The sequence below is a fragment of the Pangasianodon hypophthalmus genome, chromosome 27 (genome assembly GCF_027358585.1).
Source record: "Pangasianodon hypophthalmus isolate fPanHyp1 chromosome 27, fPanHyp1.pri, whole genome shotgun sequence".
Classification (NCBI taxonomy): Eukaryota; Metazoa; Chordata; class Actinopteri; order Siluriformes; family Pangasiidae; genus Pangasianodon; species Pangasianodon hypophthalmus.
The window spans coordinates 9,287,424-9,302,433 of NC_069736.1; the positions used below are offsets into that span (position 1 = coordinate 9,287,424).

A 15,010-nucleotide genomic window follows, 5' to 3' on the forward strand; every position below is an offset into this window, starting at 1 on the left:
TCCACTGAACTGTACTGTAACATTTTTAAACTAAGTGTATATTGACCTCTTGTCCATAAACAAATACACACCACTGCTGAGAAAGCATTCTTCCAAATGTTCTTGATCTTGTTTTCTAATAGAATTTTCTATTTGTAGCTGCACATTGGATAAGTAGGTACAACAACCAGAAAAAGACATAAACCCTACTCTCTACTGACCTTTAGAAAACAAATGGTTTCATTTGCAGGCTAGGTTTAAATTTAAAGTGCTTCACAGCAATGTGACACACCTTGATGTTGTAAATATAGTTTGAGTGATCTGGCTGACAGCAGATCTAGACTGAATAAATACCATGCATAACTGACAGACAGTGTTTTCAAAATCAGAAACAGGCAGGTATGTGAAAATAATCGAGAGACAATAATGAGCTAGTCAGATTTGAACAATATATTCTCATGCAGTGCGAGACATTGGTGAATTGCTAGTTCAGTTTTGTCGAGAGCATGCAAACATGTTTGAAGCACTTTTTTTTAATGCACTTAACTAGCTATCTAGCTCCCCATACATTATTCCATTACATTAGCTACCATTTTTTAGCCTAGTCATTGAGATTTCCACAGGCAGCTGGGCAGCACTTAAGAGCTTTTACTTGCCTGGTGGACTAGCTAATGGATTTATGATTTGTCCACCTTAGATTATAATAAACTCCTTCTTTTGAGCAAGAACTGACACTGTAGCTTCCCCACAGCACATGAAAGTCTTTGTGAGGTCTGGACACACTATGTGTGTGTGTGTGTGTGTGTGTGTGTTTTCAGCTAACTGTCAGAATCTCCTGAGAAAATGGCACAAGCTTTGCCTCCATAGCTACAGTTATGTCGGCACAGCCGTTCTGTTACTGTACACTAATCCTTGGTTTAATAAACAGTTTGTTGTTTTTGTGGCCACGCATGTTGTGATGCGGCAGATGGAGCCTGTTTGTTTAGGAGAAGTGATGACCAGCGGGGGTCTCTCTTCAAATCTGCCCACATGCTGTTTTGAGGAATCAAAGCTCACAGCTCACACACAGGCTGTCTCCAGCAGCAACGTCCATCACCATTACAGCACACTCATCCCTGCACCAGTACCTGTATCACTAAGCTTATAGCATTTGATTCACACTAATTTGAAACATTACACCAATATTTTTCTAACGTCTGTTGTGGTTATGAAATGCATCCAACAGTTTTTGTGTTAACAGTTGTACTGTTGGGAGACGGTTTTATCCAAAGGCGAATTACAAAAAGAATTGAGTTGATAAGTTGAGGGTTAAGGAACCAACAGCAGCTCTCTGGATCCGTGTGATATGAACACACAACCTTTCAGTCACTAGTGCAGAATCTTTAACCACAGAGATATCACATTTGGCCTCTTCTGAGTGGCACAAATATGCTGAACCCACTCAAGCTTTATTGTTGTAAAGCTGTATTGGCTGGAAAGTGTTTGTGGTTGCCTTCACTTGCCTAATAATCCTCCTCTCTATTTCTTTGTGTCCTTACTTTCATAGAACTCCAAGAATGCTCAGGGACTTGTGGGCCTAAGGAACCTGGGGAACACTGTGAGTACTCAATATGAACGCATACATTACTGCATACATTACTGCATAAATTACTGCATAAATTACCAGGTTAAAGGTTAGCTTGGAAAATATTTATTATCACATTGATTATTTATGACATGGATTATTGATGACAACTGAGTTGCTCACTCTTTCCACAGTGCTTCATGAACTCCATTCTGCAGTGTCTGAGTAATACACACGACCTGCGTGACTACTGTCTGCGCAACACACACCGTACCGACCTCAACAACAACTGCAGGGCCAAAGCGGCTCTAATGGAGGGTATGTGCACATCCAGCTGTATGACAATCAGTAGGCGTGAGATAGGGATTGGGAATTGGTAGGGTTCTCACAATTAGATTTTAATTCACAGTGGAACATTGTTTCTTTATTTGTAATCTCAAAGTGCCACGATGAATTCGAAATCTAATCGTGAGGACCCTGAAGATTCCCATAAATTCTTCATGGATCTCCTTTTTTATTTTTATCGCATATGTTATGATTTTTTTTTCTGTTAGCAAAACATAATATATTTTTTCATTTCATTCATCTTCAGTAAGCGCTTTATCCTGGTCAGGGTCATAGTGCGTCTGGAGCCTAGCCCACACACACACACACACACACACACACACTTATTCAGACTTGGGAGCAATCTAGAGGCACCAGTATACCTACTGGCATGTTTTTGGGAGGTGGGAGGAAACCGTGAAACCCCAGAAGGAACGTATGTGAACACAGGGAGATCATTAAAAACATTAGGATTAATTTATTTCCATTTGAAATATCAGAACAAATTTTTAGCACTCCAGATGCAGGTTTAGATTTAGATAGTAGATTTAGATTCAAATCCTATTTGAATTTTCATAATATTCGTATATGCGTTTTCAGAGTTTGCCAAGCTCACTCAGACACTGTGGACATCAGCAAGCAACGAAGCCATCAGCCCCTCTGACTTCAAGACTCAGATTCAGAAGTACGCTCCACGCTTCATGGGCTACAAGTAAGTCTCTACTCTTTGGATAAGGCACGCCAGAGTGTGCTGATTAGCCTTGCTATACTCACTATGTCTGCACTTAAATGATTTATGAACTAACTGAAATATTAGACCGTACTGATCCATCTGATAGTACAAAGTATTCGATTTCCTCGCTTCTCCTGTCTCATATCTTGCTTTCTCTGTGTCTGTCACAGTCAGCAGGATGCTCAGGAGTTCCTGCGCTTCCTCCTGGACGGGCTCCATAATGAAGTGAACCGAGGGTCACTGAGGCCCAGAGCGCCCATAGAGGACTTTGACCACCTCTCGTAAGCGCACACTTATGATTTCCAACACTCTCACTTCAGTGGTTCTCAAAGTGAGGTCCCCAGGGGCCCATGAAGCAGTGACAGAGTCTTGCTGTTTATTTTTTTTTTTTTTTTGGTACAGTGGCAAGAATCACAGTCCACTGTTATTAAATGTATTATATTTATTATTGTATATATATATATATATTATTAATCTAAACTTCAATAACTCAAAAACAAGTCAGCTCCCCATTTAGACTGCAAATTCTAATCTCAACAATGCCACAGTCATCCATGAAACATTCAAATCACGAGCCTAATATTTGAATATCTGGACTATATTCATAAGAGGAATCTTTACTGAGGAGGTCCAGGGAGTGTATTCTACAGTTAAAGAGGTCCCTGGCTGCAAAATTTTGAGAACCACTGGTCTAAAGGTATGTTCTTAAAGTGAGGTCCACAAAGCCAGGGGATCAGTGATTTTATTATTACTACTTTTTTCAAAAAGCATTATAATGGTGGAGATTACTATCAAGTAATATCGAGTTATTATGTAGTATGCAAAGTTAGTAATATGTAGCCCTGCTTGGGCTAAAGGAAAATTCTCTTTAAAGTGTTATGAATCTAGTTAACTATTTGCTAGCTAACACACACACACACACACACACACACACACATACCAAAAGACTTATTTTAGGTTAGGCAACTTTATGCAATGACAGGACATGCCTTCAATGAAATTGTTCACTTAGAAACTTTCCAGTAATATTAATGTTGGCTAACTCACTGTACATGTACACAACTAACTCACTAACTCACTATTTAGCTAGAAAAGGTTAAGTACAGGTTGTGTTTTGGTCAATGTTTGTTAGCTATAGCCTTTTAATGTATCTTAATTGTTTGTAGCAAACGTTCTCTGGATGAATTGCAGGAGTAACAGGCTCCAATGGCACAAATTAATAAATATGGCAGAATGCATTTGCCTGTTGTGCCATATATTTTAACAGCTGTATTTTATTTACATTAAATACAACTGCTGTGATCAGAAGGGATGGAAATTACACAGGATAGTGTCTGGCTACAAATAAGCTAAGAACCCTGCTGTAAATGGACTATAGGTACTGACTGTAGTCTTGAGATCACACGCTTACTGTATGTGTGTGTATGTGTGTGTGTCCTCAGGGATGATGAGAAAGCCAAGAGAATGTGGAACAAGTACCTGGAGAGAGAAGACAGCAAAGTAGTTGGTGAGTGTGACTAACTCTGTGTGTGTGCATGTATGTGTCTGTGTGTGTGCATGTGTGTGTGTGTGTGTGTGTGTTCGGATTGCTAATGTGTTCTTTGGTCGTTTCCCACAGATCTGTTTGTTGGCCAGCTGAAGAGTTCACTGACCTGCAGCGAGTGTGGCTTCTGCTCTACCGTATTCGATCCGTTCTGGGATCTGTCTCTACCTATTGCCAAGGTAAACACACACTCGAACACAGACACAAAAAACACAGACGGGTCAGTGTTCCCTGTGTCAGAGTGTCTTACCTGTACTCTCTTCCTGCTGTAGAGCTCTGGAGAGGTGATGCTGATCGACTGCCTTCGGCTTTTCACGAAGGAAGATGTACTGGATGGGAATGAGAAACCAGTAAGTGTTTATACATACTTTGTGTGTGTGTGTGTGTGTGTGTGTGTGTGTGTGTGTGTATTACTCTAAGTATTAATTTTGCATAATCGTGCAAAAGTGCATTTGATGTTGTTAATGTGTTGTTATATCTATAGAAAAGCACAGAATGATACATTAAATGAGTTAGCTGTACAGTTTAAGGCAGTTGGATGTGGCCCAGGATTCTGAAATAAACTTGTGCTGTAAGAAAATTTTAAATACATGTTTGTCTTTTTGTTGTCTTACCCTGATCTGTCTCTGTCTCTCTCTCACAGACATGCCAAAGGTGTAAAGCCAGGCGGAAATGCACAAAGAAATTCACCATTCAGAAATTCCCCAAAGTCCTGGTGCTTCGTATCCTTTCTGAAATCACTCTGCCAAGCGAAATATCACCAGTTCTGCAAATACTTTAACATAAAACAATGTAAACTTTCCACACTTGAACAACTTGAAATAACGTAAGAGTTGCTGTGTACATACAGCATATGCACATGTACGTGTCTGTTGGTCCTTAACTCTCGGGCTGGTTCAGATCTAAAGCGATTCTCTGAGGCTCGCCTGAAAACCGCCAAACTCTCTACTTTCGTCAACTTTCCCATCAAAGAGCTGGACCTGTGCGAGTTCGCTTCAGACAACAGCAGTACGTATAACATCCAGTCATCTTTTTATACTTAATTACATTTAAATTTAATTTAATAAGCAGAAACATTTTTACTGTAATCAGCAACACTATATAAGACAGAATCTGATCAACTTCAGGATGCTCAGTGAAGTGTATTTAATCTCTTTTCTCTCTCTTTTCTCTCTGTTTCCTTTCATTTGTCTAGTGCACGCCGTCTATAACCTGTATGCAGTGTCTAATCACACAGGCACCACACTGGGTGGCCATTACACGGCGTACTGCCGCAACCCTTCCACAGGAGAGTGGTACTCGTACAACGACTCCAGGTAACTCACAGAAAAGCACATGATGTTGCACATCGTAGAATAATAGAATGGGTTGGTAGTTGGGAGCATCACACTGTCCCGAAGCTCTATTCTTCTTTAATATGCGATATTAGAGATGTGTTTTGCTCAGCACACACTGCACACATTGCACACATTTACATATCCTCTCTCTCTTGTTTTTAGGGTAAGTCCTATGTCCTCCAGCCAAGTGCGCAGCAGTGATGCCTATGTGCTGTTCTACGAGCTTGCTAACTCCTCGCGCTTGTGATCCAGCCTCATCTCCACCCTAAAGAAGGATTCTGGAATCAACATGGGGGTTAACCCTGGCCTGGACTTGAGACTAAACCTCAGCAGTGGCTGTGCTTCGAGCCACAACCTGAGATAGTTTTTAAGACAGATTTATGAACAAAGACCTAGCACACACCCGTTCTGAACTATAGTTGAGGCTTGTTCACTTCTTAGAAGCCTGGGACATGATTTCTGATACAGCCCTAAACGAGCTCCCATATAAGGGCTTCCTCATCCTGTATTCTGCTGGATGTAGACTGCTGCTGCTAAAGGGATGGGGATGAAAACACTCCTTGTAGGAAGAAAGAAAGAAAGTGGAACACTACCTCTCACAATGAGCAGGACCTTGTGTTTATGTGTGTGTGTGCGTGTGTGTGTGTGTGTGTGAGAGTGAGAGAGAGACAGTGTGTGTGAAGACGGATGTCAAAGAACTATGCACTGTGTACCTGGAGCTCTCTGTTCCTCTACAGTCAGTCATCGTGACTGCATTGTGGGTTTAATTTATTCTGGTATTTTAGTGTTATTCATTTTGAGACTCTGGATCTGGATATGGGTCACAACAGTGAGTGGTGCAAGGAAAAACATAATTTTCCAGCTTTCACTTTTTTACCCCAAATGTAATTTGACATGCTTGGTATGTTTAGTTTTGCTCTGGTTTTGAAATTCTGTCTCACCCAAAATCTTTTTCATAAATACATGCCCATATCTTTATATATTTGCTTCACACTGTACTGTTAAACTACACAATCTAAGTCAAAAGGGGGATTTCATTATCATCAGCATCTGGCCTATTCATAATTATTGGGTTTTTATGATTTGACATTTCATGATGATATTTCGTATGATATTTCATACTGTGTCTTGAACCATATGGATGATAGGGGTTTTTTTTTGGTATGCCTACCTGACATTACTGAGGAACTGGATGTAGTCCTGAGATATTTATGAGATTAGATAGACGTCCATTACTTGTTAGCTGCATTTGCTTTATAACTCCAGAAGCAAATGTCATCATACATTTGGGGTACATGGAATGTTGTGGATATTTAATGTTTTTTTAAATACTTTTTTAAAACAGGAGATGACTCGCCCCCTGGTGGAGCTCATCTGTGCAATGCTGGTTTTCTTTTATTTTGTGACCACAGGATTCACTTTCACATGGAAAACAGCTTTTACAGCACAAGGAGCCTGGTGTATCTGTGCGCATTGTCTGTTTGAGAGAGAGAGAGAGGATGTGTGTGTGCGTGTGTATGCGTGCATGATACAGATGGTGTGATATTTTATTTATGAAGTACATGTTTTGAATGTATGTATGTGAGTGAGTGAGTCATAATCATGTGACTAACACAGAATGAGTCCTTCTTGTCCATGGGGCTCCACATGTCAAGTACTTTTGGCTTTTTAAAAGCCAGATAGATGTACATATGAATAAATTAACCAATTTGACCACAACAAGCGTGTTTGGGTCTCATTTTTATTATTGTCAATGACTGTGGATCTTTCCAGAAGTTTCATTTTTATAAATATCTATAACCTAGACAAACAAAGCTCTCTATTTAAATCCACTAAGGATAAATAATCAAGAGATACAGTAGTTCTGTATGTTCTGTATGTGTCTGTGATAAGCACCAGGGACAGTGAACTGTGGCAGAGCAGTCATTTTTAAAAGTGAGAGGGACTCGGCTGTCAGTAACTCGCCCACATCCTGGGCAGACATACAGTACCAGTCAAAAGTTTGGACACACCTTCTCCTTCAGTGGTTTTTCTTTATTTTTATTATTTTCAACATTGTACATTAATACTGAAGGCATCCAAACTATGAAAGAACGTGTATGAAATTATGTAGTAAACAAAAAAGTGTTAAACAACCCAGAATATGTTTTATAGTTTAGATTGTCCAAAGTAGCTACATTTAGCTTTGATGACAGCTTGGCACACTCATGGCATTCTCTCATCAGATTCATGAGGCAGTCACCTGGAATAGTTTTCGTTTCACAGGTGTGCCTTGTCAAGAGTTAATTTGTGACATTTCTTGCCTTCTTAATGTGCTTTAGACCATCAGTTGTCTTGTGCAGAGGAAGGGTGGGTACAATATCCCTATTAGTGCTACTACAACTACTGTACACATCCATATTATGGCAAGAAACAGTCAGTTAAGTAAAGAGCAAAGACAGTCCATCATTATTTTAAGAAATGAAGGTCAGTCAATCAGGCCTTCATGGTTGAATTGCGGCAAAGAAACCATTACTTCAGAAGAACAACAAGGAGAAGAGACCTGCTTGGGCCGAGAAACACAAGGAATGAACATTAGATCAGTGGAAAACTGTCCTTTGGTCTGATGAGTCCAAATTTGAGATTTTTGGTTCTAACCGCTGTGTCTTTGTTAGACGTAGAGAGGGTGAACGGATGGTTCCTGAATGTGTGGTTCCCACTGTGAAGCATGGAGGAGGAGGTGTGATGGTGTGGGGGTGCTTTGCTGGTGACACTGTTGGTGACTTAGTCAAAATTGAGGGCACACTTAACCAGCATGGCTACCACAGCTTTTTGCAGACATGCCATCCCATCTGGTTTGCACTTAGTGCTATCATTTGTTTTGTTTTCCACCTCTAGGTTATGTAAGAGCTATTTGTCCAAGAAGGAGAGTGATGGAGTGCTGCATCAGATGACCTGGCCTCCACAATCACCTGATCTATATCCAGTTGAGATGGTTTGGGATGAGTTGGATCAGAGAGTGAAGGAAAAGCACCCAACAAGTACTTAACACCTCTGGGAACTCCTTCAAGATTGTTGGAAAACCATTTCAGGTGACTACCTCATGAGGCTGACTGAGAGAATGCCAAGAGTGTGCAACGCAAAAGGTGGCTACTTTGAAGAATTAAAAATATAAAACACATTCCGGGTTATTTAACAAGTTTTTGTTCACTACATAATTCCATACGTGTTCTTTCATAGTTTGGATGTCTTCAGTATTAATATACAATGTTGAAAACAATAAAAAATAAAGAAAAACCACTGAATAAGAAGGTGTGTCCAAACCTTTGACTGGTACTGTACACAATATGGCCAAAAGTATGTGGATCTCAATGCATCAATAACTGTGTTGTTTATATGTGTGAAAAGGTGCAAATCAAAACCTTTACACTGTTTCCAGTTGACTTCTGTCCTTCTGATCCTTTCTCCACTGATACTGCCACTGCTTGTGTCTCCTATATCAGAGCTGAGCATAAACAAAGCAGGCAATTAAAAAGAAAAACAGCTTAAGGAATTCCACTCATAACAACTAGCTTAGATCACAAAAATACACAAGAACACAATTACTCATTAAGTGATGCTAGTTTTGTGTTATATAGTATTTGTGCTATATTAGTAGGAATGCTATAACTGCTCGTATATGTACATAACTGTCCATTACTGCTCTTTTTCACCAATTTTTCACCTGCAGTTTTACACTTTGACCTGTAGATGGCGAGCAAGTGCTCTGATTAGAAGTTTTAGTTTTTATGTAGATGATTTAAGTGTGTAAAGTGTGTAAAGCGTGACTGTGCTGCGCTTGCGACCAATCACTGATCACCATTGTTCCCAATGACCAATCACTGAGGAGCACTGTCTCCCAACGACCAATGACTGATCAGTACTGTTTGTCCCACCCTCTCACGTCTTCGTTTTTTGTTTTAAACTCTCTTCTTGGAGATATTTACATGTAATAAATTTTACTAACTGTTTGGTAGACAAAAAGCAAATAAATATAGAGAAGAATAAATGAGTAAATAAACTTACAAAAAAAAAAAAAGAACAATACCGAATCTAACAAAGCAACTAACTATCGCCAGGGGGCGCACAAGCAAAATTAAACAGGTGTTAAAGTAGGTAAACATTAAACACACTATGTTGTTAATAATGTACTTCTGGGAAAATATTATATACACAAATCTAAGTACTTGAAAATTAAACCAACGTTTTGTGCATTTTATTATGAGTTTATTTCTTATACAAAAGCCTTCAAAGTGATGAAAAAGAAAAATGCAATAAATATTTTGTCCTTTATAGAAGAATATGATTTACAGGAAAAACCCTAGCCCCCTTTTATGTTTTTTTTTTTTTTCATAAATATATATGTATATATATTTGTATTTCTTCGTGCACCTGTTCTGTATATTCTAATGTAAAAATGTACTGATATTGCCACGTTGTTTGTACATGGCTAATTGCTTAATAAAGGGAAAAAAATTAAACACAATATGATAACGCACAAATGCCAAAAACCAGCGGAAGATTTGCGACACTCTTTGATCTTGCCGCCACGCAGTCACGTGGTCAACCTGTTTGAACGGGTTGAAGTAGGACAGAGCAGCAGCGATTATATTTGCAGCAACTTTCGGTAAACATTAACGCATAATGTGCGCTGATTACTAAGTTGACTACATTTACAGTAGCATTTTTTTCCTGGGGAGTAACGTAGAGACAGTATTAATCAGTTTTTCTGTTTAATTTTGGAGGGAAGAGGGATTGCTTCCATAAAGTGAATACATTTCCAGTATTTATGCATTAATATTTTTCTTATGCGTCTATGGTCATAATTACACACATGTTAAGACATTCACATAAGCATGCATAACAAGTGAATATCAATGAATGCAAGCAACTGCTCAATTTAACCCAAGAAAGAAGTTTAGTCAATAGTGCAAAATAAACAAGGCAACTGTCGTGGCAAATACTTCTGCAAATCAGAATAAGAAATATGAGTTACAAAGTCAAGGGGTTCTGGATGCCAAAAATCTATAGACTTTATTGAATCAAACAACAAACCCGAGATGGTCTGCAGAGCACCTGATTTACATAGTCGTGGCCCATGCTTTTATACAATTCTGAAACAATAATCTCATTGGGTGGAGTTTTCTCTTTTTTCTTTTAATCACACACCTGCTTCTCGTCACAATTATTTCACTGTCCCCTTATCTTAGTTTTAACCGCGGCGAGAGTTCAGTCAGTTTATGTTTCAAAAACAACATTAGCCTTCACCTTAAAAAAACTCCATCTTCAAGGTCACACCAGTCCGTTCTGACAGAAACATCCCTGCAGGACCACAGGCCCAAAGTCACCCTTCCAAATGTACTAGAAATGGTACAGTGTAGTATATAAATGAAGCTCTAAAAGTTAATACATGAGGTGATTTAAGGTCACTTTTCAATACTGTTGCATAGCTACTGATTGATATAATACTGATTAACAAATGATATTGATATAGATAACAGAAAATTCCTCCATACAACCAATTGCATTTAACCAAACATTTCATTCTTTAATATATCCAGGGAGAGGGTAGATAGGTTTCTCTTTGAATGGGCAGACTTCATAGACACTCCTTTGAAGAGGAACAGAAAGAGAAAGATCTGGGCACCTGGCCATGATCCATAAACTTTACTCGATGAGTACTGCTCAAAATATTTCCAGATACACATGCAAGAGCCACAGAGGCAAATTCTTATCTATATAAAGATAGCAAAAATGTTCAAACTCCATGCCAGAAGTAATGCAACAGTTACCTGAACTGTAGTAGCTACTGTAGAAACTAAAGCTGTCAGACAAATGTAGTGGAGTAAAAAGTGCAATATTTGCCTCTGAGATGTAGTGGAGTAAACGTAGAAAGTTGCATTAAAGGGAAATACTCAAGCAAAGTACAAGTACCTTATATCTGTACTTAAGTATAGTACTTGAGTAAATGTACTTAGTTGCATCCCACCACTGGAAGCAGACCATGTCGAAGGCCTCAGAGGAGACCGGGTCTTGAGTCGAGTCGAGTCGGACCTGTTGCTGCTGGAGAGAACTGGGAGTAGTAAAGAAAGATGAAACTGTGTTAAGGTTAATAAGTTGAAGGACATTGATTAAATACACAACAAAAGCCAATGTTTCCCAAAGATTTTAATGAGGTAGAGATTACAGAATACACACCTACAGTTAGGTCCATACGTATTTGGATATTGGCGTGATTTACATTACATTTACATAGAATCGGAAAGTAAATAATGACTATGAAGTTCAAGTGCAAAAATGTGGGAGAGAGCTTGTCTGAGTTATTGTTGGTGGGGTATGGAATTTGCACTCCACTACTCTTACAATATAGTCCTGCAATAAATCCTACCTTTGGTTATAATGCATCCACATTTATGCTGCTGATCTTATCACCCACAACTGATTAACACCTCCGCACTGTCTAGACACAAACTAGCTGTGTTATCTAGTTGAGCTAGCTACCATTCATTGAAATTAGATTTACTAATAGGGTACGGTCTTGTACTAAGCGTTGCTAACTTTAACAACAAATCACAAATCACCGAAGATAAACTTTGTATGATAACGAACGCTAATAACTGCAATTAATTTGAGGTAAATGTAGGCCAACTGACATCTGGTTATGGTAGCTAGTGAAGTGTTGCTCATACTAGCTAACTGCAATTAGAATTTAAGAATCTAACTAGCTATTATCTAATGATAAACATTAATGAAAGTGTTAAAATGTCAAAAAATGCAGTGATTTCATCAGTTTACCAGAGAGTGTGTTTGGGAAACATTGAAATGAGTGGGGTTCAGTGTTTGTAACCCATTACACGTGTCACTTCCTCATTCTCTGATTACAGCAGAAGTCAATGGCAGTGTCGCAACTCTCTATTATAGCAGCACTGGCTATAACTAGAACATATGTTCCAGGTTTTATTAGCCTTCTTCTTAGTAATGGTAGACAAAGTATTAAAGTGACACACAAGTCCTTTTTAAAAGAGCCAAACCAGGGTTTTAGTGAAGTGACTTGTGGCCAAGTACGGTGACCCATACTCGGAATTTGTGCTCTGCATTTAACCCATCCAAGTGCACACACACAGTAGTGAACACGCACACACACACACACACACACAGTGAACACACACCCGGAGCAGTGGGCTGCCTTTTTTGCTGCGGCGCCCTTGAAAATATTTACAAGTAATAAAATTGTTATAAAAAAAATTGAGTTACCATTTCCTTCATGACGATTCAACTTTCATGACTACTTGTTGTTCTTAAAAGTGTTTTATTTCCTAAATGCGTTAAAGTTTAGTTTGTGCATGGTGTCATGACCAAAGATGACTTCTTTCAACAAGAAATAAAGTATTTAAGAAATCAGTTATTATTTTCTGTTCTGGTTGGGGGTTCGAATCCGGAGTTTGCATGTTCTCTCTGTGCTTTGGGGGTTTCCTTCGGGTAGTCCAGTTTCCTCCCCAAGTCCCAAGACATGCGTTGTAGGCTGATTGGTATTTCCAAATTGTCTGTAGTGTGTGAACGGGTGTGTGATTGTGCCCTGCAATGGGTTGCACCCCGTCCAGGGTGTCCCCTGCCTTGTGCCCCGAGTCCCCTGGGATAGACTCCAGGCTCCCTGCGACCCTGTGTAGGATAAGCAGTACATAGAATTGATGGATGTACTCTAATTTGCAATTTGATATGGCATTGATCATCATGAATAATTTATATGCAAATTAGTCCATGACATCATCTAGTGACTTTTTGAGTGCACTTTACCTACTTTTCTCTGAAATGAGTTGGTAACACTGAGCAGTAGACAGGTGATGACTTTTATTTCAGGTGTGGAACAATGGACTTCCAAACAGATGTTTTAGCCTAAGCAAATAAAATAAATCCACAAATAGGCCTCCACATACTTTGCTTGTTTGGAAGAAAGATGTAATCGTCTTTCATTTTTTACTGACGTGAAAAGGGGATGAGAATACATAAGTCCGCTTGCAGGTTCATTATCATTCACTAACCCCAGCTTCGTTACAATGTGGTCAGGTCATTTTTTAGCACACTTGGCACCAAACACATCCTAGATAATATCATTTTTATATCAGAATATAATCAGCACAAGTCCCCTGTGTCTACTACTATCCCCTTGATGGTGAGAATTACCTGGGAAATATTTTGTTCGTGTACACACGCATACCGAGACTATGGAAAAGTCCACCTGATGAGAATACATGCAAAGCTAAGCGAACTGCTCAGCCTTGTACTGCTCTCACGGTTGATGTAGCTGACCATTGTCTGAGTGAACCAACACATGGGGATATCTCAGAACTGGTAAAAAGAACTTGAAGGCCAGATGGACTGCCCACAGTTGAAACTGGCTGATGTGTTCTTATCTTAAACCAGGGGGTCACATGTCCTCTCTAACTCTGTGGCACCACATTGATTCCTAGGCGGTAAGGGAAGTGTAGGAAGTGGACCACTTTGATTAGAAACACTTTGTGTCACCAGCCATCCAAAGCATGTGCCTGTCTAGCTGAGATAAGGACACAGCTTTCTTTGCAATGTATGCAAGCAGCGCTGTCCCCTGACTGGGTCCTATGTGCCCCCAACAAGCAGTTTGTAATTCAGGACATCCCCACCCTTCTCACATACATTGCAACACTCAATGTCACAGTGAACTCAAAAAAGAGCTCCTTAACACTCAAGCAGGCCGCATAATTAATTAGTTTATTTCAAATACTGTCATCAGGACTCACTGATCTGATGTAGTGTCTGCCCAATCAGCAATGGCTTTGACTGTAGCGTATCCTTTTGCCAGCCCCTTTCAAGGGTGTGCTTAGTGATATTCTTTATTAGAGCTGTCTTGGACCATCCCACCAGTTGGACGGGGGCACTCAGATACCAATAATGATGGGCGGTGGAGGTTTGGGCGTTGGAACACAGAAGAGCATAACCTCATTCATTCATTGTCAGTACCTGCTTTATTCTTATTTTGCAGTGGATCCAGACCCTGTCCCAGTAACACTGTGTGCAGATAATTCACCATGGATGGGATGCCAATCCATCACAGGGCACCATGCACACCTATTTCCACACTCATTGATGCATAGGGGCAATTTAGCATAGCCAGTCCCCCTAGCGGCATGTTTTTGGACAATGGGAGGAAATCTGAGAGCCTTGAGGTAACCCACATGGACACGGGGAGAACATGCAAAACTCCATACAGACAGTAACGCAATCTCAGGATCAAACTGGAGACCTTGGCGCTCTGAGGTGGCAGCACTACTCACCGTGCAACCGTGCAGCTCAAATCATAAACTCCCCTCCATATTTAACAATTAAGATACATTAATACCAACTGTTTATGGAGTGTTTTTACTTGAATCAATCAGCTTCTTTCTGTGTTTTGTTATGCTGCAATACACAACATTTTTGGGAGAGGAAAAAATGTCTGCCAAATTAATGGTAATGTATAAGAAGAAGAAGGAGAAGAA

General features: G+C 39.6%; 1 protein-coding gene across 2 annotated transcripts in view; it reads left to right on the plus strand.

Moving 5' to 3' along the window:
* Positions 1 to 7,202, plus strand: part of usp2b (ubiquitin specific peptidase 2b) — a 45,530-nt gene extending 38,328 nt beyond the window's left edge. For both annotated transcript variants that reach the window (XM_026921944.3, XM_026921945.3), the window contains 11 exons: positions 1,526 to 1,576; positions 1,738 to 1,861; positions 2,468 to 2,579; positions 2,771 to 2,881; positions 4,043 to 4,107; positions 4,219 to 4,322; positions 4,416 to 4,493; positions 4,787 to 4,865; positions 5,044 to 5,151; positions 5,339 to 5,459; positions 5,643 to 7,202. In XM_026921944.3, coding sequence (XP_026777745.3) covers positions 1,526 to 1,576; positions 1,738 to 1,861; positions 2,468 to 2,579; positions 2,771 to 2,881; positions 4,043 to 4,107; positions 4,219 to 4,322; positions 4,416 to 4,493; positions 4,787 to 4,865; positions 5,044 to 5,151; positions 5,339 to 5,459; positions 5,643 to 5,727 — 1,038 coding nt within the window. In that variant the 3' untranslated portion in view covers positions 5,728 to 7,202. The remainder of the gene's footprint in view (positions 1 to 1,525; positions 1,577 to 1,737; positions 1,862 to 2,467; positions 2,580 to 2,770; positions 2,882 to 4,042; positions 4,108 to 4,218; positions 4,323 to 4,415; positions 4,494 to 4,786; positions 4,866 to 5,043; positions 5,152 to 5,338; positions 5,460 to 5,642) is intronic.
* The last annotated feature ends 7,808 nt before the right edge of the window (positions 7,203 to 15,010 follow it).